General features: G+C 31.8%; 2 protein-coding genes across 4 annotated transcripts; one reads left to right on the forward strand and one right to left on the reverse strand.

The window, feature by feature from the left end:
* LOC119833723 (prominin-1-A) lies at positions 1 to 27,200 on the forward strand. Of its 3 annotated transcripts, XM_038357877.1 has the most exons (18): positions 1 to 1,150; positions 1,511 to 1,566; positions 11,783 to 12,003; positions 14,044 to 14,231; positions 14,628 to 14,723; positions 14,997 to 15,199; positions 16,309 to 16,444; positions 17,434 to 17,604; positions 18,028 to 18,127; positions 18,566 to 18,647; positions 19,193 to 19,356; positions 19,605 to 19,826; positions 20,492 to 20,607; positions 20,918 to 21,108; positions 22,984 to 23,142; positions 24,823 to 24,956; positions 26,536 to 26,592; positions 26,924 to 27,200. In XM_038357877.1, exons 1-18 carry the CDS (start codon positions 160 to 162, stop codon positions 26,952 to 26,954), a joined length of 3,318 nt encoding a protein of 1,105 aa, XP_038213805.1. In that variant the 5' UTR covers positions 1 to 159; the 3' UTR covers positions 26,955 to 27,200. The 3 variants fall into 3 exon arrangements, with proteins under 3 accessions (XP_038213805.1, XP_038213806.1, XP_038213807.1); XM_038357878.1 differs by lacking the exon at positions 26,536 to 26,592; XM_038357879.1 differs by lacking the exon at positions 1,511 to 1,566 and having other exon boundaries at positions 1,014 to 1,150.
* Positions 1,614 to 7,072, reverse strand: LOC119833724 (protein takeout-like). Its single transcript, XM_038357880.1, has 5 exons — positions 6,886 to 7,072; positions 4,298 to 4,520; positions 3,702 to 3,826; positions 3,095 to 3,247; positions 1,614 to 1,939 (listed from the first exon to the last, which is right to left on the reverse strand). The coding sequence occupies exons 1-5, from the start codon at positions 6,956 to 6,958 to the stop codon at positions 1,788 to 1,790; spliced, it is 726 nt and encodes a 241-aa protein (XP_038213808.1). The 5' UTR covers positions 6,959 to 7,072; the 3' UTR covers positions 1,614 to 1,787.

Here is a 27,200-nt window from a genome sequence, read left to right on the forward strand (position 1 = left end):
GGCAGCGGAGTCGACATGATACGATTGTGCTGCGACGTCGGGCAGACTGCTAAGTGCTCCAAATACCCTGTTCAATGCCCTACTCCACAACTTAGTTCATCATCGATAGTTGTAATGAAACGTCGCGAAGTGATGTAAGAAGTGAAATATGGCATAAAGATGAAATCCACTACAATTTACATAATCTTGCTAAGTCGGGTTATGTCGCAAACCGTGCCGAATCCAGTGACTGAGATAAACGCGTTACAAGACGCGATCGAATCCGATTTTCCTTTGCGAGAAACAGCGCCGAGTTCAAAAACAACTCCCGCAGTGTCGTCCGGATACAATCTTGATGTCGTTCCTCCCACCGACCCGGACAAGACGCTGGAAGCGCGACAAGAAAATTTCCGAGCAATCTCACCAATTTACTCGATTGAAAAAACGAACGTTGAAATAAATGATGGAGACGTAGAAAGAAATCCCCTTTCATTTCGCAAAGGAAATTCCACAGCGCAAACGGAAAATAAAAATGAAAATAAAGATAGAAATAACGCATCGAACGCCTCCCATTTGGTATGGGATAATTGTTATGAGACCACATACAGAGATAATCGCCAAGTCAACCCACCAGTTCATTACGACATGGAAAATGCGCATCGTTTGGAGATCGAAAACGGTGGAATGCTGAGAAAGAGGGATTTTCTACAAAACAATAATTCCTTAGCTGTAAAAACTTGGTTAGAAAAGTACAATAATTTGAAAAACTCCATAACCGGGCGTACTAAAACTACTTTAACGCAAACAGCAGAGACATTTTCTACGCCTCCATCGACCTCAACTGAATTTACCGACGAGCCCTTCATAGACATCGACACGATTGAAATGAACTCGGTACAAATAATTCCAATAACGAAAGATATTTTGAAAGAATACGAATACTCTGAGCCTTATAATGTGACTCTTGATGTGCTTGTAACAGAAAATAACATCAAAGCGAGTTATACTGAAGATTGGTTCGAAGCGGAGGACAGAACGAAAATAAAATTTACTAGTATGCCTCAGACACAAACCTATTTGATACCAAAATTCAAGCTTGAAGAGGGATTTCACCCTTTTAGTTTTATGTCGCAGTTTTTTGCATTGATATATCCTTTCGATTTTCCAGTCGGTAAGTGGTTTTCAGTTACGTACAGACTAAAACGTCCTTCTAATATAATATTTACCTCATCAATATTTCAATATTATTCTACAGTATTGTTTTCATTATTTATATTTATGATACAATTAACTAGGATACCAGTATATTATACGAATCATATTTGAAATGTAAAAACATTCTGACAATTAATTATTACAAAAGGTCATGATTTCAAAAACAGTTAATTAAGTATATCGTTTTTATCCTCTAAAATATATAAATATATTATATTTCTATTTTAATATTTCGAAATAGAGTCATTAATGTGTGAATTTATACTTTACATCCATATAAATTATACAGATATTAAATATGTATATTATTATTCAGGTCTAATCAAGGACATTGTATGGGGCAAATTTACTTTCCCATACTCGTTTTTACAGGTAATTATATCATACAATATTGTTTCACTGATTTTATTTAATTCAATCAATTTTGTACACAACTTTATTTTAATACATATAAAATTCTATTTACAAAAGTATTTATCAACTATATGGAAATTACTTAATATAATTAATCACAGCTATTTAGACACTTTCTAAGTAATCATGTCTGACATTCTCTAAGAAATCAGCCTTAATTATAACATTAAAAGCAAAACTTAGTCTACGATGAGTTCATCTTTTGGAATATGCTCGAAGAACTGTTTGATATTATCGAATGTTAATCGAATTATTGTTTCAACGACGGGCGTCCCGAATTCTTCGACGATTTGCTTCCAATTTTCATTCAAAAACGCCAAAACCGTTTCACCTGATGATGAACAAAATATTACAATGTTATGTTTCACATTTTCTATCGTCGCTATCACAGTGATGCTAGCAGCAATACATACGTAATAATTATAATTACGCGATACCATGTCATTCAATTATGTTCAAATAAAAGTGATTGATGTAATAATGTTTCTAGCTCTTGCTGATTTTTCACAATAGCATTATTTTATCCAGATTATAAAGAAAATTTTGTCAAGCGATTTAAATACGTACGCTCACTACATCATTGTTAATTTAGAACGATAATTGAGCAATTTGATTTAGGTCAGGGTAAACAACTAAGTGGTAGTAAAAATGCCGTCACTTTCGCAAATATATTAAGATACTATTTTTCTCATACGCCCACAGATAATAAATAATAATTAGTATGGGTTTTCGTGTTTGTTTTACTCAATCTTGCAAGCGTGAACTCTTGACTTTCAAACTATGAATACATATTTGAGATGGATGCAATAAAAATGTTGTAATGTAGCTACAGCGTTTGGTTTTCATCGGTAGCTGAGAATTGCGACTGCTATCGCATAAAGATTTTTATATGTTATTATATAAGCACGATTCTACTTATGAACGATATTAAAATTGTCCAGTTCATTAATCATCTATGTTAAACGATGCGGTTTCGTACGTAGTACATATACATACAACCTACTAGCTGCGCCCCGCGGTTTCACCCGCGTAAGTCTGTATCCCTTAGAAATATCGGGACAGAAAGTTGCCTATGTATTATTCCAGTTGGCCAGTTATCTACGTATCAAATTTAATTGCAATCGGTTCAGTAGTTTTTGCGTGAAAGAGTAAAAAACACACACATCCTTATAAACTTTCGCATTTATAATATTAGTAGGAGAGGATATCACTCAGGGATCACCTGCATAGGAAAGAATTTTTCAAATCGCTCCAGTAGTTCGAGCGATTAGCGTGTTTATACAAACAATCACTTAAGCTGTATATTATTATAAATAAGTATAGCTTGTCTAAAATATAGTTTTTTAAATTAAATACTATTACATTTATAAGCTCCTATTTTATACAAGACTTTTAATATTGTTCAAAACAAAATCTATGCTTTAAACCATCTCAAGAAAACTTCACCGCAATATTTTCTTAACCTATAAAATCAGTTAATACTTACTGAGCTCTTTGTTTCCTTTGAATAAGTTGGTGAATACGAAAGTTACTCTATCGCCAAAGCGATATTTTACTTTGTAATCTTTCACCACTCTGTAAACTACACCGTTTCGCGTCACATCTTCAAATATGAGTTTCGAATCGAAATGGATGTTAGCTGAAAGTATATGGAAATTGTTTTGCATCTATAAATATAAAGTAATATATGCTAAGGATTAAAAAAATGAATACGTCACTCTATTGATATCGAATTAATATTGTTGTACTAAGCTTAAAGAATGAATTCGAAAGAAAGTTGAAAAAGGGTTTGTGACAAGCAAAATCTATGTAAATCTTATTGAATGACGATTTTTAATCATAATTATATCTTTTTTATTTATTAAGTATTAATTAAATAAACATTTCATCTGACAATATACAAGCGCGCCAGTAAACAAAAGCAGAATAATTAAAATAGCTTCATTAATTAAAAAAATCTTCCGGTTTTTGACTCACGCTTCTAGAACTTGTCGTAAATAATACCAAAAACCGTTTTACGGAAGCAAATTTAAATCAGCTGTATAAATTTAATAGCTCTGTTCAATCGGACATAATGCATAATATAAACTTACGAGTTTTAATTTTGGCATCGCCATCCCCATTTATTGTTACAATTAGAACTCTTCCTTTAGCTGTATATTTTCCTTTTATCGTTAAATTACAACGCAGTGACAGTTGTGCTTCTAAATCTTGATAGCTGTAAAAATTGTTTTGAATGAGAAGTATAATATTTCTATGAATAGCTGAATCTCGCCGCGCAGTTAATAATAAAAATAATTAATAATCACATTACATATAGTTATCAGGAGATAAAGTACAGTAAAGTTAATTAATGTATTGTCTACAATTGTCCCAATATATTGTAATGTACATTGTGCTTTGAATAAAGCATATATAAATATGCAAATATTTATTATAGCAATTATAGTATTTTCTTGTGTTTGATTTTACGCGAGTATTATACATTTAGAAATTAAAAACTTTTTAACGGATTTTAAACGCGATTTATTCATTATCTTATTAACCTGACGTTTCGAACACTTTACAGCGAGCGTGGTCACGAGGAGAAAATAGCAATTATATTAAAGAAAAATCTTATAAAGTTAAATATCTTTGCATAATACAGAATTGCACACTCAAAGCTTATTGCCTCAAAAATCCCACTCACCTAGCTGATTCCACGACGCATTTTTTAAGCCCAGTCATAACACCATCTCTGAAGTTAATTTTTAAGCCTCCTGGCAACTCCAATTCTATTTTATCCTGATACAAAGGGTCTGAAGAGTTGATTCCTATAGACGCGATACCCTTTACAAACGCAGGGATTGTCTCCTGAATATTCTTCTCCAGACATTCTGACTTTAGACCAGGGCATGGCTTTATATAATCGGCTGTAACAAAAAATTATACATAAATAGGTATTAAGATTCGACTGCAGTGAAATCTTTCGTGCTATCTAACAAGGATCGTCGATGGTCGAGTTTCTATGCGTAGAGAATGTTTTTGCAATAATAATTATTATTAATATAGTGTAATAATAGACTATAGCAATCATTGTATTAACTAAAAAAAATAAAAATTTGCTTTTGTTATGTTAATCAAAACCGGAGAATACTTTTTTTTATAACGTAGTAGTTTATAGTAGAGACAAAATCTAAATTCATTTCCTTGGTAATTAAAGTCGACACTAATAACCAGTTACAAATATTTGAATATTATTATTGTATTATTACATTTAAAAATAAATTTCTTCCGTATTTATATGAAGATCCAATAAATGTAACTGACATTTATATGATGTTATATGATTATTTATAACTTGACACAGCGGCCTTGCGGTTGTAATAAATTCTAAGTGTGCATTATTGCACGCCAAAGGCCCAATAAACCGAGTTATCTTAGGTTTGAATTACCTTCTGACTAAAATAAGAACACTCATTACGATTTTAATACAATTGAATTAAATACTAAAACAAAATAAAGCGCAGACTCGTTTAAATCGGACCAGTAGTTCGTGAGATTAGTGCGTTCAAATAAACAAACAAACCCTTCAGCTTTACAATATTAGTGTAGATAAGGTAGCATTATAGTATTGTTTAGTTGAATCAAACAAAATTGACGTTGTAAAAAAAAAGGTATAATATAGACAATAATTGAAACGCTTATTCGTTGTGAATGTTGTTATAATAAAAAGTATTATTTCACAGACGTTTGTGACGATAAAACACAAAAGCTACCGCATCGATTTTTCGATCTTTTAACTTAAGACAGTTACATCTTCACCGAGTAAATTTATTTTTTATCAAATCAAACGGCTAGCCTCTATTTATTATAAAATGGAAATGAATAAAAGTAATCATTTCTCTACAAATTAAAGTGCTTTGCTTTCATTGTCTCAACTTCTTAATAGAATATCTAATGATATTAGAAATAACGCTTCATTGTATAAATTCCAATGGATGGTGGTTATCCAGAAAGGTTTCGTCAAATAAATTACAAACCTTGGCAAATAATCTTATAGTATTAAATTCTTGAGATTACTCGACACTGGGAGCTTTCAGCTATCTATTCAAAAATTATATCGAAAAACGTGGAAAAGTATCAAAGCATTTGGGTTCAATCGTAAATTATTTCACTCGTCGTAACAAATACGACGAATAAATCGACTAAATGATTCGTCATCGTTGCCTTACAAAATAAATCGTTTTTTAAAATAGTATGTCCAATAGGAAAGTATATTTTTTACTGGAAAGCCACATCCGACTTCTCTCCCTGGTCAAGAGAAATAACTATTCTATTTCCGAAATGGCATGTTTCACAACGGTAAACAGTATATCACTCTCTAACCATCTCCAGACACAGAAATTATACTTTATAATTGCTTTGTGCCATCGCGTACACGTTAAACATTCCTTTACAAAAAGGTTGCCTGGAAGAGATTTGTTCTAGAGCAATAAGGCCGCCTTATAGTGCATATGTGCCTGCATGGTATTTTTTACAATGTCAATTTATTTTCCGGTGATATGTAGTGTAAAGCTAAATAAATCAATAAATTATACCATAAAATTACTCAATTGCTACGTAAAAGAAAAACAAACAAACACATACAACCATACATTTATCGATATGCAATATACCATATTTGATTTGCAATGTAATTGCAAAATCGAAGCCTTCGAAATCTCATTGCGATATAATAAATAATGGCTTAATATTTCGAAACAAATCTGATGGTATGAGATACTGGAAGTTAAATTATGAATATACAATTATTTTAGAATATGTATTTCCACGAATAATACATGTTATTGATTAATTAATTTATTGCATACAGCTGCTTATAAGTTATATACATGGTTACTTTTTGATCGAAATATATTTTGGACTATATTTAGATGTTTTTTTAAAGTCAAAGAAGTAAAGTGGGTGCATTTTCATTGTTTTCTTTTATTTGAAATAGTAAATATCTTATGCTAAATATTAATATAAGTCACTACATAACTATGCTGATACTTAAAGTGCATATACTTACATTAATTTTAAATCTGATTATTTTTTTTTAGAATCTCAAAAAGGTAAAAAATTATAGTTCGTTTAAATTTAATTTAATTAAGTGATTGTTTATTATTTGGTTTATAAATAAAGGCGAACAGAATGTTATTTTGAAAGAGCATAAGTAATAATTATATAAATTATAAATCAAATCAATCTGGTACATAAAAATAAATAAATAAATAATAAATGCATAATACTTACGAGCTACTTTAGCCAAAGTATCGTCACAGAAAATAACAATAAACAATAAAAATATACTCTGTTTGTAAAACATTTTGAAGTCCTATATTAAATTTATTTTTATTTTTCCCTCCAACAATGTAAAACTTAATGCACGATTATAATGAACGAAAACTTTTGCTGTACTGATTCAGACGCTAGATATATCGAAAAGTTTGTCCTCAGATGTGCTTGTGTTGTGTTTTTGTTCAATATTAATTTATGTAAATCAAGGCGAAATATTCAACATATTATTTATATATGTGTATAATATTTTGCATTGATTCAAGGTTAATAAATCGTTTCAATTATGGAAAGCTTTTTTCTGTCAATCGAAAGACATTCGTGTGACGAGTTTTAGTTAAAATGATTCTATATGAATGTATTATTTCTTACAATCTTAACTTTTCAGACGAATAGATTTCTATCATAATAAAGATCTAACCGATCAATTATATATATATATATATATATATATATATATATATATATATATATATATATATATATATATATATATATATATATATACTATCATTATATATAATAACGTGTAAATTGATGAGTTGGTTTGTTTACGCTAGCTAAGGAACTGCTGGACCGATTTAGATGAAATTTGGCATTTGTCATAGTTTGAGACCTGAGAAAGGCAACAATTAAAATTTTAATCGGGAAATCTCCCGGGGGGCGAAATTACGCGGGATCACTTCCGGGCCTGTCTATTTTTTACTTTGACAAAGCGGGCGAAGCAGCAGGCGGACAACTAGTATTAGATATAATTTTAATTCTATATAGGAAACCTAGATCGTTACACTTCAATAACGCCGTGCCAAAAGTTGACATTGACATTTTAAAAGGATCACTTCCTGATATTTGATATAATCCAGATAGTACTAAAAGCTTTTATTATCGAATTTTCCTCATGTGAACTAAAAATATGCATCAGATATTTTATATTAAACAGTTGATATTTATATTTACATAATAAAAATTGTATTTGTATCTTTGGTATAAAAACTAAATAATTTGAGCTAATGCTTCCTAATTCAAATGTCTTATTCTCTTTTGATTTTAAAAATTAATCGAATCGGGAATGTAGTATGAATTATTTCATTTGTAATGAAACTGGAACTAGAAATGAAATGAAATTAATGCACTCAAATTAAGTAATCGGGGATTCTATATACATTTATTTGTAACTAGCTTTTCACCCGCGGCTTCGCCCGCGTATAATTCGCTTATATCGCGCGACATGTAAGGAGTATTTTCTTCGTATTAAAAAGTATGTTTTGTTCTTTCCCACGTTCAGCTCCATCTTCATACCAAGTTTCATCAAAATCGGTTTGACAATAACGAACTTTCATACAAACTTTCATCCCCTCTTTCAACCCTTTCTACCCTTTTTTCGCGATAAAAAGTATCCTATGTCCTTTCCCAAGTTCAGTTCTATCTTCATACCAAATTTTGTGAAAATCGGTACAGTGGTTTAGGCGTGAAAGCGTAACAGACAGACAGACAGACAGAGTTACTTTCGCATTTATAATATTAGTAGGGATAGTAGGGATAGTAGGGATGAATGTTTTTGGGACATTTATTTCTAACTAATCTAGTTACTTACGATAATTTTTTTTTCCTCTCTATGTTAATTTTTCTTTATGTAATCGTCTTAATTTGTAATTGTCATGTATTTAATGTGTTCTTTTAATAAATTTTTATCTATCTATCTATCTATCTATAAATCAGCGATATCACAAATAGTACATGATAGTTGCATTCAGCATACAACCATTACTCATGGATGCGACTCCCAATAGCCGATATAGGCAACGGCCATCGACTTGAGGTCTGCAGTTAATTGGTTAATTTCACAATTTGATTGAGGGATCGATCAACGTGACGTTGATACTGATTGCTACGATTTGAGTCTTATACCTGATGAAAATTTGCACTAAATTTCGTATGAAATTGGACGCTGAGTCTATTCCAATATGCTTACTAGCCAATTACGTTAGAGAGGAGTGAGCTTGTTACTTTGTTTTAGAAGGAAGTAACGTAGCTGTAAGGTAATTGTGGACAACACAGAAGATTTTGTATAAATGAATCGATATAAATCTTTATTAAACTGTTAAATTTCTACAGTTATATTTGTAGAAAATAAAATAAAATAAAAATAAAAAATAGACGTAGCCGTGTTTTTAAAAGAATGTGGGTTACATTTTCTTTAAAGCTCCTTTTTCACTTTGTTTTTTTTTTTAATGAATAGCTTGTATTTTTTAATTTATCTTGAAAAACATGTTTGGTGTAGGAAAAGTTATAATGAGATAATGAGACCAAATTAATAAATGTTCTAACAATAAACATCCGACATCTATGTCATTCCCCCAATCGACGAAAACGCAGAGAAGTGGAAAAATAATAAAAACCCAAGCAGACAATTCGGTTTCATTTTTAAACAGGTACAACTCTCAACTTATTGTGGGAGTCAAGCATGCTTCGGCACGAATTGGGCCAGCTCGCACCGGGGAAGTGACATACCCTCACAGAAAACCGGCGTGAAATAATAGTTTGCTATTGTGTTCCGTACGGTGAGTGGGGGAGCCGGAGGCCTATTTTCTTCTCCTCGCCCTTTCCAGTCCATTCCTTCTTTCCAGTTATCAATCCTTTCCTTATCCTTTATTCCTTAAAAGCGGGCAGCGCATTCTCAGCGGTCTGAGCATCTACGAATGTTCATGGGCGGTGGTGATCGTTTATCATCAGGCGAACCACTAGCTCAGTTGCCCGCTATGACATAAAAAAGAACTCGACGATGACACTGTGATAAAATAATATACGGTCACAAAGTTGTATCTGGAGTTTCTTAATCACAGAATGCATAGTGGGCAATAAAGAATAAACAATTTAAATTGTTGTATTATAACCATGATCCCACGATCTAGGCATTGAATATTATTATTAATTACATGCTGAATGTTCTCTTTTGTCTTAGACAATATTATACATAATAACATTAGCCCGTTTATTTAATTGTCTTATTCGAAACCTTAAAAGTCAAGGCATAATTGAAAAATGAATAAGATTACTACTATAACAACATTGTTATATCCAAAACTGTATTAAGCCTCGAATCGACCTTGACCGAGTTGTTTTACTGTTTCCATATGTTTTGCGAATAAATATTTATAATGGAATTTTATTTGCATATAATAAATTAAATTACGACAATCTGATAACGTGAAATGTGATCCAGGTGCACAGTTCTGACCAACATTTATTTTAAACTTAAAAAGCTTTGATATGTTCGAAGTAGATTTATTTTTTAAATGCAGCTGTTGGGGAATATGCTTTTTTATCGACTTCCAAAATTCAGAAAATTCCAAATTTCCATTTTATGTCTGTGTTATAGTGTATGTTTAAAGATTTATAGATTATATAGCGTTTCGTTTTGAATGAAAAATCCCAAAGAGGGAAATTAACATTAACAATTTTTTGACCATTAAAAACCGGATCGTTTGATGGAAGGGGATAGACACTCTCCATTAACTTACATATAAATATTAATCTATAATGATTAAAATAATGTAACATATGATTTATATATTCAGAACAGCTAAAATGTATGAGCAGAATGATCTCGCTTTCGTTAGAATACAAACTAATGTGATTGGTCATTTACAATTATAAACAAAGCTGGCGACTGCTTTCGATGTGTTTTCATTATAGTAATGACCGAATAAACATAATTCGGCACTTGTTTTTCACATTTATTTGTGTCGTACACTCCTTAGCATAATTAATGGGATGCTTAAGTACTGCTGAAGTTTTTATATCTTCTTCGTCTATAGCTGACCCATTATACTCCGCCTCGTTTCTAAAGAATTTTTTATTTTATTTTTGTAATATTTTCATTGATACGTCACTTTTATTGGTGTACCTTATGTACCCTTACTCGATAACTAGTCTTTGTAAGGCAACAATAATAAATATAGTTAAAAAAATTACTAATTAGACATACTTTAATGGTAGAATTTAACTAATTTACACATCGTGCTCACAGAGTCCACACAAGGAAAATATTTAATCGTCGCAATCTTTATCAGGATACTAAAATTAACTCATAAAATTATTGTATTACCGATGCTTGATATTAAGTGTACAAATTTGAATTGAATCTATACGTTCAAATAGAGTCAAAATCGAGTCTAAAATAGTTATTTACAAACAGGCAAAACAATGCAATGGATAATTCAATAGAAAAAATATTTAGGTACGAAAAATAAGCCATTAAAACACACAAAACAATTATATAATTATCTTTCAGACGCGGGTGAAAGGCTACCTAAATTTTAATTCAGATTCAATTAATCGTATTCTTAATCCATTTTTGTATTAGCTGAAGCTTGCGGACGTCATTTGAGCATCATTTTAATGGTCATAATAATTAATAACAAGCTTACAGCGATTATTATAATGGAATCAAAACTAGGATATTGTTAAGACCTTGAATGGTGCTAAAAACTTCCACCGTTTTTTTATCGTGTTTTAAACTGTTCATAAGATATTTTGTCATAAACAAACACATTATATACTACAAAAAGTAATATAATTTATTCGTTTTTTAACACCAAGACATATGCCATATATATTTAACTTCAACGATTTTTGATTTCCTTGTAGATCATATTTTTTATGCATTTTATTTATCAATCATTGTGAAATTGATTTAATATAGTTATTATATTGTAATATCCATAAGTATTGGTATTAACGAATACTAGCTCATATTTGATATGTTATAAACATACCTTTTTATTTCAATATCTATTCTAAATATGCTTTTATTTCAGTTATTTCTTATATTAAATCTATCACTTATTTACAGTCAATCAAAATGGAGTCAACATTCCTAGCCTTCGTCATCATCTTCGCGTGTTTCGCGCTAGTTATACCCACGTACCTCCTCATCCTGGGTTTACTGTCACTGCTATCGAGCACCAGTCGTGAGGATGAACTGGAATCCGGTGCCTTGTTCCCTGACGCTGAACCAGACTGCAACGACAAGAGCCTTGTGATCGTGACGTTCCTGGTTGTTCTATTGTGTGGGTGAGTAATGGTAATCCCTTGACATGGGATTGGTGGTTTAAATAGCTTTAATGGCTGTATCAGATAGAATGCGTACATAGCAAGCATCAGAGCGCAAACATAAGGCCGCGCATATGATGACATAAAAAAACGCCGAATTGTGTTGTGTAAATATCAAAAGTAAAAGTAAATTTTTAGAGATATGTAGCGATACAGGCTAGCTAAGAGATTTTTTAAGAGAATAATAAAAAGATGACTGGCAATCCATCCTATCCTATCCTACTTCCTGCTATCCTATCCTATCCTAAAAATCCCATCCCATCCCATCCTATCCCATCCCAATTAATATTATAAATGCGAAAGTTTATAAGGATGTGTGTGTTTTTTCTCTTTCACGTAAAAACTGCTGTCCCGATTGTAATTAAATTTGCTATGTATATATATGTATAAAGATAGCTGGATAACTGGAATAACATATAGGCATCCCGATATTCTTACGGGATACAGACTTACGCGTGTGAAATCGCGGGGCGCAGCTAGTAGATTCATGTTAACAAATTATACGTCTGATTCATTTAACATAAATAAAGCTTTTGCTTGTAACGTTAGGTTGTAATGATTCAAATTTAAGGAAAAATCAACTCAAACTATAAATGAAAACCATAGTGAATTAATGTAATGAAATATTCAGAATATCAAAGATATTTTTCTACTTAATAAATTATCTTTTTTTACAACCTGGTAAATCTTTATTATAAAGTACTCTGTCAAGGTGTTGTTCTTATATTCTGGGAAATATTATATTTCCGGATAAAAATACCTACAACAATTAAAATTTTGTAGAAACCTGTTATATTATCGTCTTCCTAGAATAACATTTATTTTAACTGCACGCTGTTAAAACATTGCCTGTTTTTTCCATTAAAATGATTGTATGGTCTTTGTACATTAACGTTCAAAAAATAATTTTAACCAGTTATTTTTTCTACAGTATGTATAATTTATGATATATTTTATTAAATTAACTATGCCACAATAACATAAGCGGAACAGAAACATAAGATCATGATATTTTTTATTATAATAGGCTACTTTATTTCTAAACATATTTAAAATGCTTCTTTATTTCCTTACTTTTGTTTTTTTTTTATTTATAATAAATTAATCTATAGTATTAGTGATAAGTTGTTCACATAAGAAAATTCGTTTTTTTTTCACAATAGGGCTACCAAAAATCGTTGACACATACGCTTTACTTTGCACAATACAAAGCGAATTCAACACACCTAAAGCGGCACTTTACCTCCGATCCGATTGAGAGCTTTTAACGCAATTGGACCGCAGGTGAAATTCATTGAAACGCAAACCATTAAAGGGAACCCTCTTAGTGACAACCCTAGCAATCAGCGGGCAGTAGGTCAAACCCTGTTAATTTGATTTGCACATTTAGCTCCGACGTAAAATTCTTTTGTATTTCAAACTGAAAATTAAAAGAAGTTAAAAATGTTGTATCATTTATGATCAATTCATCATCATCATATATGTTCCCACTGCTGGGACTCAGGCCTCCTATGAGGGTTCAGGCCATAATCCACCACGCTGGCCAAGTGCGGGTTGGCAGATGTCACATGCCGTCGAACTTTTAATTCTTGGACATGCCGGTTTCCTGTTGACGATGTTTTCCTTCACCGTTGAAGCAGTGGTTATGTTATCTACATGCGCAGATAAATTGAAAAATCAATTTATTTCCTGTTCGCTCGCCCGGTCTCGAACCCCGACGTATCGATTTTGAAGTCCGAGGTCCTCACCACTGAGCCACCACTGCTTTTTTTATTATGATTATGATCAATTAACAGCTCCTTATATGTTCATTTTGATGTGACGAAAGAGTTATAAACAACTTTCATTTTATAATTTTTTAAGCGAACGTTAAGTGTACTCATTAAAATTTTTATTTCATATTAATTACACATATAATAGTTTCAAATCAATTATAACATATGACATCCCGTCATACTGATAACCATATAATTGAGTTCTATTCGCATGCAATGTTTCCAGATCTCTCATATCGGGAATGGTTTTAAGCAGCGAACAATCTAGAATTGCAGCTTCTGACAGTCGAAATGTCGTTAGCTGTGCATGTGCGGACATTGCTGCGTGGCTATCAGCTGCAGCAAGGGAACTGCACCAAGGTTTGGTACCACCGATTGACATGGTCTTGTATGCGTATAGAAATGATCTGAAACGTAAGTATGTTCGCAATTTGTATCAGTCAATAATGTTGATTATTAAATTAAGATCTTTGCAACAATCTTCTAGTATCTCTTAAGCCTTGTACAGTAGAATTATTTATAATCATTATCAGTACAATGTAATTATAACGAAAAAAAGGACGGGGAATTTCGAGGTAATGAAACCAGAGAGGCCTTCAAGCAGTACTATTTTCAGTGTTCGAAAAAGACAAGAAATATTATCTTAGTTGTATAGATCGTTCAGTATCGTGACATTCCCTCACTAGCATTAGTATTGCTTTAAGACGACATAATAACACTCCTAATTCTTTGATTACTAAAAGCTCAAAAAGTAGAAATATTCTTACTATGTAAACTTGAATAAATAATTAATCTAAATTATTTTTTCAGATGTGGATACTCTATTGGGAGATCCCATACAACAAGCTATTTCTTCAGAGAGCGGCATCGATTTCGTCCTGGATTCTTTAATGGATATTGTGATAGGTACAAACTTGTAAATATTGTTTGTATTTAACGAAGTATATATTACCTCGTCGTCCTTTTAACATAATATGTATTATAGGTTGTTCCTGATTATATTATGATGGCGCTCAAACCTTGGTCGCCTAAGTGTGAAGAGAGTAAAGAAAATTGCATTTCCTGATTTGTCTTTGTAAAAACTTTTTAACGTCTAATTATTTTGTCGTTTATAATATGATAGATGGGTAAATATTTAGTTAGATATAACAGATAATTCACATTATTGGAACGTTCCAGAAAGTAAAGAAATATCTGCAAAAATAACGTCTCTAAGGAACTATACTATGAAGGCGAGGACGCTGGCCTCAGTGGCCGCAGACAGGATACAGGAGCTGAAGCGACAAATAGACAATTTGAAGAAACTCTGCTCCAGCAAAGACGCGCCTCTTTGCGATACAATCAACACAAATACATTGAAACTCCAGATGCAGTTTGATTCGGTAAAAATAATCCCTATATCTGTCTTCGATAAAATTACATTGTTATCTTGTTGAAGAAACAATAAAGTTAGAATAACGTAACTTGTAAGGATATTTCTATAGAAGCGTTCACAATTTGACTGTGTTTTTTGAGTATGTTGCAGTAGAGCTTTCAACTGGGTGAACCCATCTTAATGCTTATTTCATATAAGAAGTTTTTTGGCATAAATAACAAATATCACGTTTAGAAAACTTTTTAACGGATTTTAAACACGATTTATTCTTTATATTATTAACCCGACGTTTCGAACACTACACAGCGAACGCGTAAAATCAAACACAACAAAATACTATGATTTAATTTTTAAACCTGTTATTCGCGATGAAAGATATTTGCCAAATTGAATTTAACAGACAGAGAATCGTGCTAAGCTCAGATTAAACAAACGCACCATTATGTGGGCTTTCATTGGTTTATGCAGTAATTGTATTAAGTTTAGAGCAATTGTGGTAAATCTTTCGGCTTATGTGGAACATGTTTGGATTAACACAAGATGTACCTTTATCCTGTTCGATAAAAAACACAGATTTTATACTGAATAAATATAGTTAAAATAGAATAACGGTAGGTTTTTCGTTTAAGTTCTATTAATAATCCATTTATGTGACACAATTTTACTTTGAGACTGAACTGTTTTAAGGCGATTGAACAGACTTTATTCAATTTTAATACAAGATAGTTTAAATTCATAACATTATCGAGCTGTGATAGTATTTTACTATAATATTCACCAAATGCCATATCACTGTATCAAAATGATTTCGTAGCTGAGATAACGTTTTAAGATTTATTATAATTCCTGCATATCTATACTTGTACTTAATTTTGTTTCTTTGTATATGCGCTTATGGGCGACACACCTAGTCCGTTAACACCGTTATACAGTTGTAAAATTTTCAGTTATACATTTGTTATTTCGTTCTTACATTTGCCCTTCCTTTTCCATAGCTTTCCATAGCTGGCAGTCAGAAAATCATGTAGAATTCCGTCCCAGAAATACAGTTACTCAATTTGCGATGTTACTCTAGACCTCTGTCCTACAAGTAACGCGAAGTTAACTCTTCCACAGATACTCCAGGAGCCTCAATTATTAGAGCTGAGAACACTCGGTGTGGAAAACTTGACACAAGCGATAGCAGAGGCGAGACAAGAGTTTGAAACTTTACCTTCGGCGATACTCACACAGACAGAAAGCGTTAGAGACGGTAATTGTTTGTGTATAAAGTATAATAATAGGACATCCTTTTAGTAAAGTAATGAAGTCCTATCGCGCCCACATTTGCAGTAACATAAGGCTTCTTTTTTTGGGGTACTCTTGGGAGACCTTTCTGTTGGTGACTTGATACAGTATTTCTCTTAAATCGGAAAGTGCCGAGATAAGCAACAAGGCGACAGCCAACCAGATAGTTAATTTAAGATATGCTTATTGCTTAACCACGTGTCAAGAACTGTTAACTATGTCCAAATATAGGGTTTGCGTAATTGAGGTAGCCCTTGTCACGTTCTGTTATGAATATCTTTACATTGCTAAATATTACGTTTCTGAATGAGTTTTCTTCGATATAGTTATGTCTATCAAAACTGTTTTAATATAATGTAAAGTATAGTAATTATTGTCTTAAAACAAAAAAAAGTGTAGTTAAAACCCTATACCGTCTAGTACCATGAAAGTACTTATAAGTACTTAGAAAGCTTATCAGTGTAATAATACGGCAAGTTCCCAGTGACTACACTAGTCTATGAGTCTATTAGCTTTAATACTTGCATGAAAAAGTTTTATGTTTATGGCAGTAATATCAACTTATAATACATTGGGTATTGGAATATTTAATGACTTTAGCTTATAACACGATATTTATCTCAATCTTAAAGTACGACAGGTACCTAAATTTGTCTCCTATAACGCACCTTCATATTTGTTCTTACTGCTATAATCCTCATCATAATCATCAGCCCATGAGGGTTTTTGAGCACTGTTACAATAATCCTACTACGAGAATATAAATTCATATTTAAAAATGAGTATTTATATATTTAAATGACAGTTCCTTTTTTCTATCACATCGACCAAAGAGGTAAAAATGAAATAAAACGCTGGCTGGAAAAAAGCAGCGTAACACACATTTAATTAAAAAAAAGAGAGAAATTAATGCATCATAACGTGTAGTTCTATTTCTAAGGTTAATTATTTCAGATGTTATTCGAGATATTGAAATACGACGGCTTATGGTTCATAACTCAGCGAAAATACTAAAAAATATAGTTCGACATTTGACAAGCGGATTACATAGTTTGTCAAGAAAATTGGAGCGCGGCTTGGAGAGATTAGAAAGATATGATTACTGGAGATGGATTTTAATGTTAGGTAAGACAATTATACAATTTAATATTGTATCTTAGTATATAATATCAATTATTGTGAATAGTATATTAAGGAAGGTAAAAACCTCTTTAAATTAAGTCAAGTACGCTAAATTATAAGTTCTATCATCTTATTTCAAATTCCACAAAACACAATGCTAAAAATTAAAACTTTAACATCACGTATTTAACGATTAAATATCTACTAATTACAAAATAATATGCAAATAAAGCAGCGCAATTACATAAAAAAATAATAAAATAAATTTGTACAGTTCCGCACGCACTTACACTACTAACAAGGACTAACGGAATTTAAATATGACCTATGTTACAAAATTATATACATTTTAAAGTACCCATAATAATGAAGAAATATTACATATTCAACCATACGACAGTATGAATAGACCTTGAATTATTTCAGCATGCACAGTAGCTTTCGGGTTTGTAATGGTCCTCATATTCCTTGCTTTGCTCTGTGGTTGTGGGAACGCAAAAATCCATGCAAAGAGAACATTGCAAATGTAAGTGGCAAATATAGAATTATTTATTTTTTGTTTTATTTCAAAAATAAATGAAAAACTTCGTTACTTATTTTATTACATTATTTTGGTGTTGTATGTACAGATTTTACAGTTTAAATTACGAGAAAATTTTTATTTGACACATAGTCATTACATAGAAAGCAATATTTGTTTCAAGTTTTATTAGGCCTCTTGATTTCCAAGAATTTCGAACCACAAAATTCGAAGACATTTATATGGAGTGTACTACTGTGTCTTAGCAAACACAATATTTCAAAAAGGAAATAACAAACCTTAATCTTAAAAAGCATATTTACGAAATTAGGCGTCCATTGACCTCTTCCTACTAAATCCAAGAAAAAGACTGTTCCGAAGACGGAAAAAAGGAAAAAGACACATTTCGAAAGTCTAACGATATAATTCAAATGACATTTACAGATCTTCATTGTGGTTGTGCTTCATTTCCCTTATTTTATGGTGCGTGATATCCGCCACATTTCTTATCGCGGGACATGCTGAGGTAAAGTTATGCTTTTTTATTTCCGAAGAAATGTTTATTCAATATTCTTACGCTTTCTAATTTCGGCAAATATATTTCTTTACTTTAGTCTAAAGGTACTAACAGTATATGTTTTTATCTTACATTATGTTGCTTTTTATTTTTCAAAAGGAGCATGAAATTTGCATATTATTAGAAAAAAATCTGTCAGATTTATTCTTTGCTCAATATAATTTAGAAAATACTGATTTTAACGGATTTATGGGGTGACTAATTAATAATACCCTACCCTTCCACATATTATTATAATATTAATATATATGAGAAATCACGTTATAAATCCTTTCTGTCGACAATTTTATAAATCTTTCTCATAACATTTAATCATTATTGCGTTTAATAAATAAATACACAATAACTATAAACGTAAATTAAGTTAATTATTACCACTATTGAAGAATACTAATAAATTACTATTGAAGAATAATATCGTTAACCCGAATAAACGAAAACGCTGCGACATCAGTAGTTTCCGGTCAGAAGGCATGTTCCATCAAAATTTTCAGGTATTCATATGTCATGCGTTGTGGGACTCCCCACAGTACAGCACTTTGTCCTCTCTGTTGGACCGACCCTCACCTCTTTTACAACATAATGAGGGTATTTTCGATGTGTTACTGCGTGAACTAGAAAATGTCACGATTGAGGTCTCCGTCAGGGATGTTTTGAGGTCAGTTATTGTCTTTTGTGTTGTGATTTTATCAGTTATGAACGCTTTAATGTTTGCCTTTTGATCTTTTTGCCTTGAGTTTTTAAACTACAAAACATGTATTATCTTAAATTGTTCACATAATACAGCATATTGACAGCCTTTTACATATAGTTGAAAAAAAATTATTAAAAGTTATTATAGCAGAAAATATACCTTTGTTGTGTAGAATACATGTGTCGTTTCGTTTGAAATAATATAATTTACAGGGATTGCGAGAAAAATCATCCCGCGTATGTAGTATTTCAACTGGACAAAATGTTAGACGTTAACAAAGAAACGTCATACTTCGAATGGGAGGAGCTTCAAGCCGACTTGGACAGATTAGCCTCTTCCATTGATGTAGGCTTTTTGAAGACGATATCTACTAACTTCAATCGGTTATTGCACGATATACTTGTTATATCCGATGTTAATATGACCAAATACAGGTATGTTTTATGGTGTGTGAATTTTGTAACAATGTTCTTGGGAACGTTCGTTGAATCGGTTTTTAGATAGAAACGATATGTGACTTGTGTACACTGAACAAAACGTCGTTTATAGGCACCTATATGTATACTGTGAAGATATCCCGCAATTACATAAATTAAAAATGAGATCAATTGAACCCTCTATCTCAAAGCCAATCAATAAATAATATTAATACTGATGAAGTTTTAGATACTCGTCGTCTCTCTCTCAAGAGAAATTAATTGGCCTGACTGGATATTTTAGCAACATTCATGTTCATCGTATTTTTGTATTGTTAATTCCAATGGGATATTGCTATATTCTGTCTGCTTTTTTTATATTTACACTAGCTGCGCCCCGCGGTTTCACTCGCGTACGTCTATAGCCCGAAGGAATATTGGGATAAAAAGCCTATATGTTATTCCAGTTATCCAGCTGTCTACGTAGCAAATTTCATAGCAATCGGTTCAAGAGTTTTTGCTTGAAAGAGCAACAAACACACACACACAGCCTTACAAACTTTCGAATTTATGATATTAGAGGGATGAATACTGTATATTACATCGAAATTGCCTTCGTTATAAAGCGATTTTCCGCAGTTCATTTTAGTAATATAATAATTAAAACTTCGTACTTGTTTAAGGTTAGAGTACGATGGACCCGTCGTAGGGAAAGATTTGCCTTCACTGTTGGACCAGTTGGAAAACGTTGCGGCTCAAGTCACCGACTTGTCCACTGCGGGAAGGTTGGAAACATTAGGTAAACCATTTCATAGGAGATTCAAAGGAATCTTTTGGCTTTTACAGAGAGTTTTATTTTAGATGTACGGTCATCCGAGGTACAGGAAAACGTTGAAGTTGAAGAAGTATTCCTTCATTCTTTATGACTGTAAATTACAAAATTATTAAATAGAATTATTAAATAGAGCACATTTTCATCTTTGGTTTTTCCGAAAACGACTTCCTAATTCTTCAGTTTCTTATCGTCGACTATAAAACACATCTAACATTGGTTCTCAATCGACAAGTCCTACAAGCGTTGTAGTTACAACACAGCGTTTCTCTTTCAGCTTCAAGAACCCAAAAATTACATACCGCGAATATAAAACCACTGGAACAGCTGCGAGCCAACTTGGTATTTAGACTCACTGAGTTGGAATTACAATTGATACCTTTTCGAAGAAAATTAAATATATCACTAAGCCACATCCATACAGCCCAGTTTTATATCAACAACCAGGGCGATGTTATTGCTCAGAAGGTATGAGAATGCTTATATTAATAGTTGATAATATGCTTATGAAGATACGTTATGCATATAGGCTAAGCACGTGATATGTGAGGCAAATGTTACTTAAAATATCTAATAAATAAAATATCGCTCATAACTATTATTTAACTAGCAAACCCGGCGAACTCCGTTTCGCCACCAGATGGCTGTATGTGAAAAATGATTTTCCCGCTTTTCTGTTGAAATTTTTCCCGAATTTTCTTTGCTATAAACCTCACGGAGCCCGAGACCTTTTAAACGAATGCAAAACCGTGGAAATCGGTTCGTGCGTTCTCGAGTTATAGCGTCAGGAAGGAAAACCCGACTTATTTTTATATAGTAGAGATGACGTATTTGTCAAATATCATACAAGGATATATATTTTACATTAATATGTGTACTTCAATATTTAGAATATACAGGTGGGTACTCTGGTACCTTGTGTGTGGACTAATTTAAATTTTGCAAATTTTTGAAACTTACTTGATTAAGATTTTTCTTAAAAACAGTTGTCTTATGTACGATATGATATGTAAATAATATACTAATGACTAATTTTGTTCCTATATTATACAAAAAGTTGCTCCTACAGTACGTAGTGAGAAATGACCTAACTTTTAAAAGAGCGATGCAAACGGAAAGCCAGGGTAATAAAACAAACTTTACTAAGATCCGGTTGTCGCGGCGCACAGAGCGGATATTTAAAAATAGTTAAATTATCCTGAAGTAAAAAAGATAGGAAATTTAAAAAGTTATTTAAAAATAACACAAGCTAAAATTGTATACACGAACTTTGCTCAAATATATCACGTAGGAGTTAAAAAATTTGAATAATCGGTTTAACTCTAATACAAATTAGCAATTTGAAGATTCTAAGTTTTATTCATATGTACTAGAATAGCGTCTTAGAATTGTTTCGATGAGTGCGTGAGCTGGAGGCCCGTTCTCTTTCCCAAGCCTTCCTAGTCCATTCCTTCTTTCCCGTCGTCAATTCTTTTCCTATCTTACACCTTTAACTCACTATCTCTGCTAATGTACATGGGCATGGTGATCGCTTACTATCAACGCGAACCACCAGCTCATTTGCCCGCTTAAAAAATTGCAATATACATTTGAATGAATAATTAATTTGGAACAAAACATATTCTAAGATATCAAAGTCATTTACAACAAGGACATTAAGAATAAAGTCTACAATGTAATAATAGGCCTCCTTCCAGAAAATGACGACACATTTTACCCTTATTTTGGTCAGGAATTTTACAACTTAGCATTTCTAAAAGAACAAAATTCCATATCACAAATGCAGAAACTGCAATCTCTTTCCACCGTCATACAATAAACACGGATAGCACTGCCAAAGTAATTAAGCTCATACGTGCCGACTATTATTCGCAGTTGAAATGACATTTTTGTGGTCCGCTCTCGAATAGAGCTAAATTTTATCAAATTTTAACCGAGATTTATTTAACCACATATCGTTATTGATATGATCGTGATAATGGATAGCTTTTATTAATACTCCGCAGATTACATATTTTACCATACATCCTTTCGGTAATTGTATAATACTCATGATACAATCAAAACTTATAACTAAACCACTTTTGTTAGGTTTTTGCCGTCAAAGGTTGTTTTGATCTGTTATGAGTTTTGACTGTAAAATTTAAATGTTAATTTCTTTCATAACTACCACAGACTAAAAGGTTCGGTTCGGTATTGCTATTAGCATATGGTTAAAAAGGAACCATTCTGTTGAGCTGGAACAATCCGTGCCGATACCTACTGGATACCCTTAATCTAGTGCAAATGCATACAAGAGCTTCCATCGACCGTCCAAAATACTTAGACCTCCGCTTATCACAGAAAGCGGCGACATTCGTATCGCGCCTGGTCTCTCACACGGCTGGCTGGCGGACCCACGTGCTCACGTCGGCCGGCAAGCACGCGGGAAGGTGTCGCCCGCTCTTCACCGTCTATTCCGCTGTACGATCCCTCTTGTGTACTAAATATGTTGCTTCTTTGGTGAGTATAATAGAAATAATGTTTTAAGTGTATTCGTTACTAGTGGTCTGCCCCGACTTTGCTTGTGGTACATGTATAGCCTATAACAACCAGCCAACGATGAAAGAATTTTTAAAATCGGTCTAGTGGTTGCTTAGATTAGCGCGGTAAAGAATCAAACAGTTCAGCTTTATATTATGTCCTAAAACAGCGATTTACCTAGCTACCTAAATACATTTTATATTTTAATATGTATTTTACTTTTTTTTAAGAACATTTAAACCAGTCATTGCTTTCACGATCAAACTGTAACGAATCAACTGTATACAGAGGAATATGTTTAATTTGCATTTTTACACACAGTTCTTATTTCTGTATGGTTTGGTGTGCAATAAATAATTTTGATTTGATTGAAATACGTTAATCATAACAGAATTAGGTACAGTACAAATCTAATAGTTTAATATCAATTCCTTTAATAATAAATTACTCCATCACTGCATGACACAGTTAAACTAAATTGGAAAGTTACAAAACTTATTGATAAACAGTTTCTTATATTATTTTGAACGTGGCATTTTATTAATATTGATGTCGATATCCTAATAATATAGATCCTTTGATTAATGTGTCAAGAGTAATTGATGATTTTCACTTAGCTTTACTAAATCTGTAACTTTCGTTGCGTAGTGATTGTAATAAATTGTGGTACAATCAGTCGGTAATCAATAACTAAATTGTATGAACGTACTTTTTCGAGAACTTTCTGCTATTACAAAATATCGGAACGTTGCATTTGAATTATAATAAGTATATATTTTATTAAAATTAAATATAAAAGTTAAAATCTATATATTTTAAATGACTGGCTAGAGCATAATATATAATAATAAGTATGCCAAAGAAATGGAGAATATCCTCTTCTAGTTATTGAATATTAAAGTATTTCCAAATTATATAAAATACATACCGAAATTTAGTATTATTCAAAACAAAGAAGCACTTAAATTGGTAATAATAGAACGTATTATAGTTATAGTAAGAGTTATGCCACTGCGATTATATAATACTAATTTGAAAACTGAAAATACAATTAAATTCATAGGCCTTTCAGGATTACTCTGATGGAGTACCTAATATAGACCTAGAAATAACAGACACGAAAGTATTAGTAGTAGTAATAGCAAGTTTATTTAAAGTATTATAAATAAGTAAGGGGTGTTAAACACGCTTAATTAATTATATTATTTAACCCCAAAGGTTCGAACACTTTACAGAAAGTGCTAAGGGTCAGGTGCTGGTGACCACGCGAATAAATTACGTTTTAAATCCTTTATCAAATCTTTCATTTGCAAATTGGTATAATTACCAATTGAGCGTATTTCATTACAACAATGTCAGCTCGCATAGCATTGCGAGGTTTAAATTATAATTTTTTAAACTGTTCTTTTTTATAAGACAATAAATCACATATAATTAAAATCATTTAATCGGCATAAAAAGTATCCTATCACCCAATTCTCATACCCTGTTTACAGCTTGATTGACGGACAAACATCCAAAAGAACAAACTTTCAAATTCATAAAATCAGTTTGATATGACATAGTCGTAGAAATAAAGTATTTGACTCATTTGATTTTTTTATAGGACATAGTAAAAGAATTTCTATACACAGTAAATATTTGAATATATATTTTCAGCACGGTTGGTGGTTCTGTGGTGTTCTGTTGGGAATCTTCTGGTTCACCACGCTCACACCACTCTGTGTGAAGCTCTGGAGATCATTTGGCAAAAAGATCAGAGCAATGGAAACTTTAAACCTTACCAATTTGAGGTAAGATTTCTTATAACTTGTAAGTATAGCTATAACATCAAAATGCAGGTTCATCATCATGATTGTCATCATCATGAACCTATATTTATGGTGTTAAAAAATACAGGTTGCGTAACATTAATACTGAGAAGCTGCAAACTTGTAAATTGTAAATTTTTAATACAATTACAATTTTATTTATTAAATATTGTATTTTAAATAAGACTGTGCATATTCATTATGCAAATGAAGGAAAGATAAAGAAGTGATAATTTAAGATTAAACTTTAAAGACTACTAGTAAACTGCTGCTTTCCGAACTGGTAGTTAATTATAGTTTTTATGTATTATTCAAAAGCTCTTCCAAAAGTCTAGTTAAATAAATAACTGTGTGATTTTTATTTTAAACTTTTTTGGACGCTTCTCTACAAGCAAGTGTACAAGGAAAATAATTGCCAAAGAAATTAATTAATATAATAATTACGTTAAGGTTTTTTCTTTTACATAATAAAATGCTTACTTAATGTAATTAATAATAAAATGTTGATATTTTTTTGGATATTACATTCACGTAATTGAAAAGAAATACGGATTTTTGCGCCTACGCTTATTCTTAGCAATAATGTAGTTGGTGGAATAACTTATATCTCTCGATGTATGTGATATTAAAAATTAATAATACATAGAATTCCTGAGTTAAATGGTATTGGCAATATATAAATAATTCATATAATTACACACGATAAAAGTCGAGATGGCATTGCTAACACAGCATTGGTGACGATATAATATGAAAAGTTATTTCTAGTTATGCTATTAAAGCACAATATTTTTCAGTAATTGAACATTTTTTTTACATTATTTGATATATTTACAAACGATAAATTTATCATCGTATTATCGTGATTATCAATAATTACATTCATGTGTAAAACACAATACGACAAGCGCAGTCCCTGTGAGTGGACTTGATAAATTATATAATTCAATTTACTATTAAATAGTGCTACTACTTACTACTTTGAATACATATCCAAAATTTGCCGAGCCGATTATCATATACTAGCTGTACCTCGCCGTTTCACCCTTGTAAGTCCTATATGTTATTCTAGTGGTCCAGCTGTCTAGGTACCAAATTTCATTGCAATCGGTTAAGTAGTTTTTGCGAGAAAGAGCAACAAACACACACACATCATTACAAACATTCGCATTTATAAGACACTAGCTGCGCCCCGCGGTTTCACCCGCGTAAGTCCGTACCCCGTAGGAATATCGGGATAAAAAATAGATGTTGGCCGATTCTCAGACCTACCCAATATGCTTACCAAATTTCAGAGGAATCGGTCAAGCCGTTTCGGAGGAGTATGGCAACGAAAACTGTGACACGAGAATTTTATATATATAGATATTAGTAGGATAATTCAAATTCCATTTCAATTGTAAAGTAATCACACCAAAGAATACTTTTATTTACAAAATATACAGTGTCAAACATTGGTACGGATTGGATACGTACGTTTGCCAAAAGAAATAACTCATAGAAGTAAATCATAGGAAAAACAGAAAGTGAAGGTTCATAAAAAGATTGATTTATTTAACAGCCAACAAGGAACACCGGCGACAGCTGTTTGCGACGATGGGAATTGGAGTGCACCCGGGTTGGTATTGTGTGTAATATGCGCTGTTTAAATTCCCACTATATTCATTGTTATTTAAATCATAATACATTATTCATAATAGATACATAATTTAGACTTTTTTTTTTGTCTTAAGGCACGATTTTAAACATTTATGACGTTACGTTAAACATCTGTGTATATGAAAACATTTAAGTTTAATTATACTTGGGTCTTTTTTATTTCCCCAGATGCCTAACATATTAGGTCTTAAGATGTTTTAAAATAAGAATGATATAATTTAACACATACAATATAGTAAGTATTTCATATATAATTTATATAAACTACATTATAACATTTGTCTTTTCAGGCCGCCACCTCCAAGAAACGACAGTTGGTGATAAAAAAATACATCCCATAATTGAATTCATATAAATTTGCTTCTGATTTAATTTATCATTCCCATTATAAATACAAGCACAAAATTTATAACTATAACCATTTCTTGCTTTTAAGGAATACTGCATTTTTATGATTTCGCGCATTTATATAGTGATTTTAATTTTCTTTAAGCGTTTTGTTTATATATGGTGTATTTCGAAATGTAACTTTTAGGTTCTTAAACAAATAAATGTTTTATGGATTGT

This window comes from Zerene cesonia, chromosome 18 (genome assembly GCF_012273895.1).
Source record: "Zerene cesonia ecotype Mississippi chromosome 18, Zerene_cesonia_1.1, whole genome shotgun sequence".
Lineage (NCBI taxonomy): Eukaryota > Metazoa > Arthropoda > Insecta > Lepidoptera > Pieridae > Zerene > Zerene cesonia.

What these genes read in the sequence shown, in the direction of transcription:
- LOC119833723 (XM_038357877.1), top strand. Translation starts at nt 160, where the DNA reads ATGAAATCCACTACAATTTACATAATCTTGCTAAGTCGGGTTATGTCG. An exon ending in TCCTTTCGATTTTCCAGTCG is followed by an intron (nt 1,151 to 1,510) that starts GTAAGTGGTTTT and finishes ATTATTATTCAG; the next exon opens with GTCTAATCAAGGACATTGTA. An exon ending in GGGAATTGGAGTGCACCCGG is followed by an intron (nt 26,593 to 26,923) that starts GTTGGTATTGTG and finishes TTGTCTTTTCAG; the next exon opens with GCCGCCACCTCCAAGAAACG.
- LOC119833724 (XM_038357880.1), bottom strand. Translation starts at nt 6,958, where the DNA reads ATGTTTTACAAACAGAGTATATTTTTATTGTTTATTGTTATTTTCTGT. An exon ending in TGCGTCGTGGAATCAGCTAG is followed by an intron (nt 3,827 to 4,297) that starts GTGAGTGGGATT and finishes CAATTTTTACAG; the next exon opens with CTATCAAGATTTAGAAGCAC. An exon ending in CGATGCCAAAATTAAAACTC is followed by an intron (nt 3,248 to 3,701) that starts GTAAGTTTATAT and finishes ATATACTTTCAG; the next exon opens with CTAACATCCATTTCGATTCG.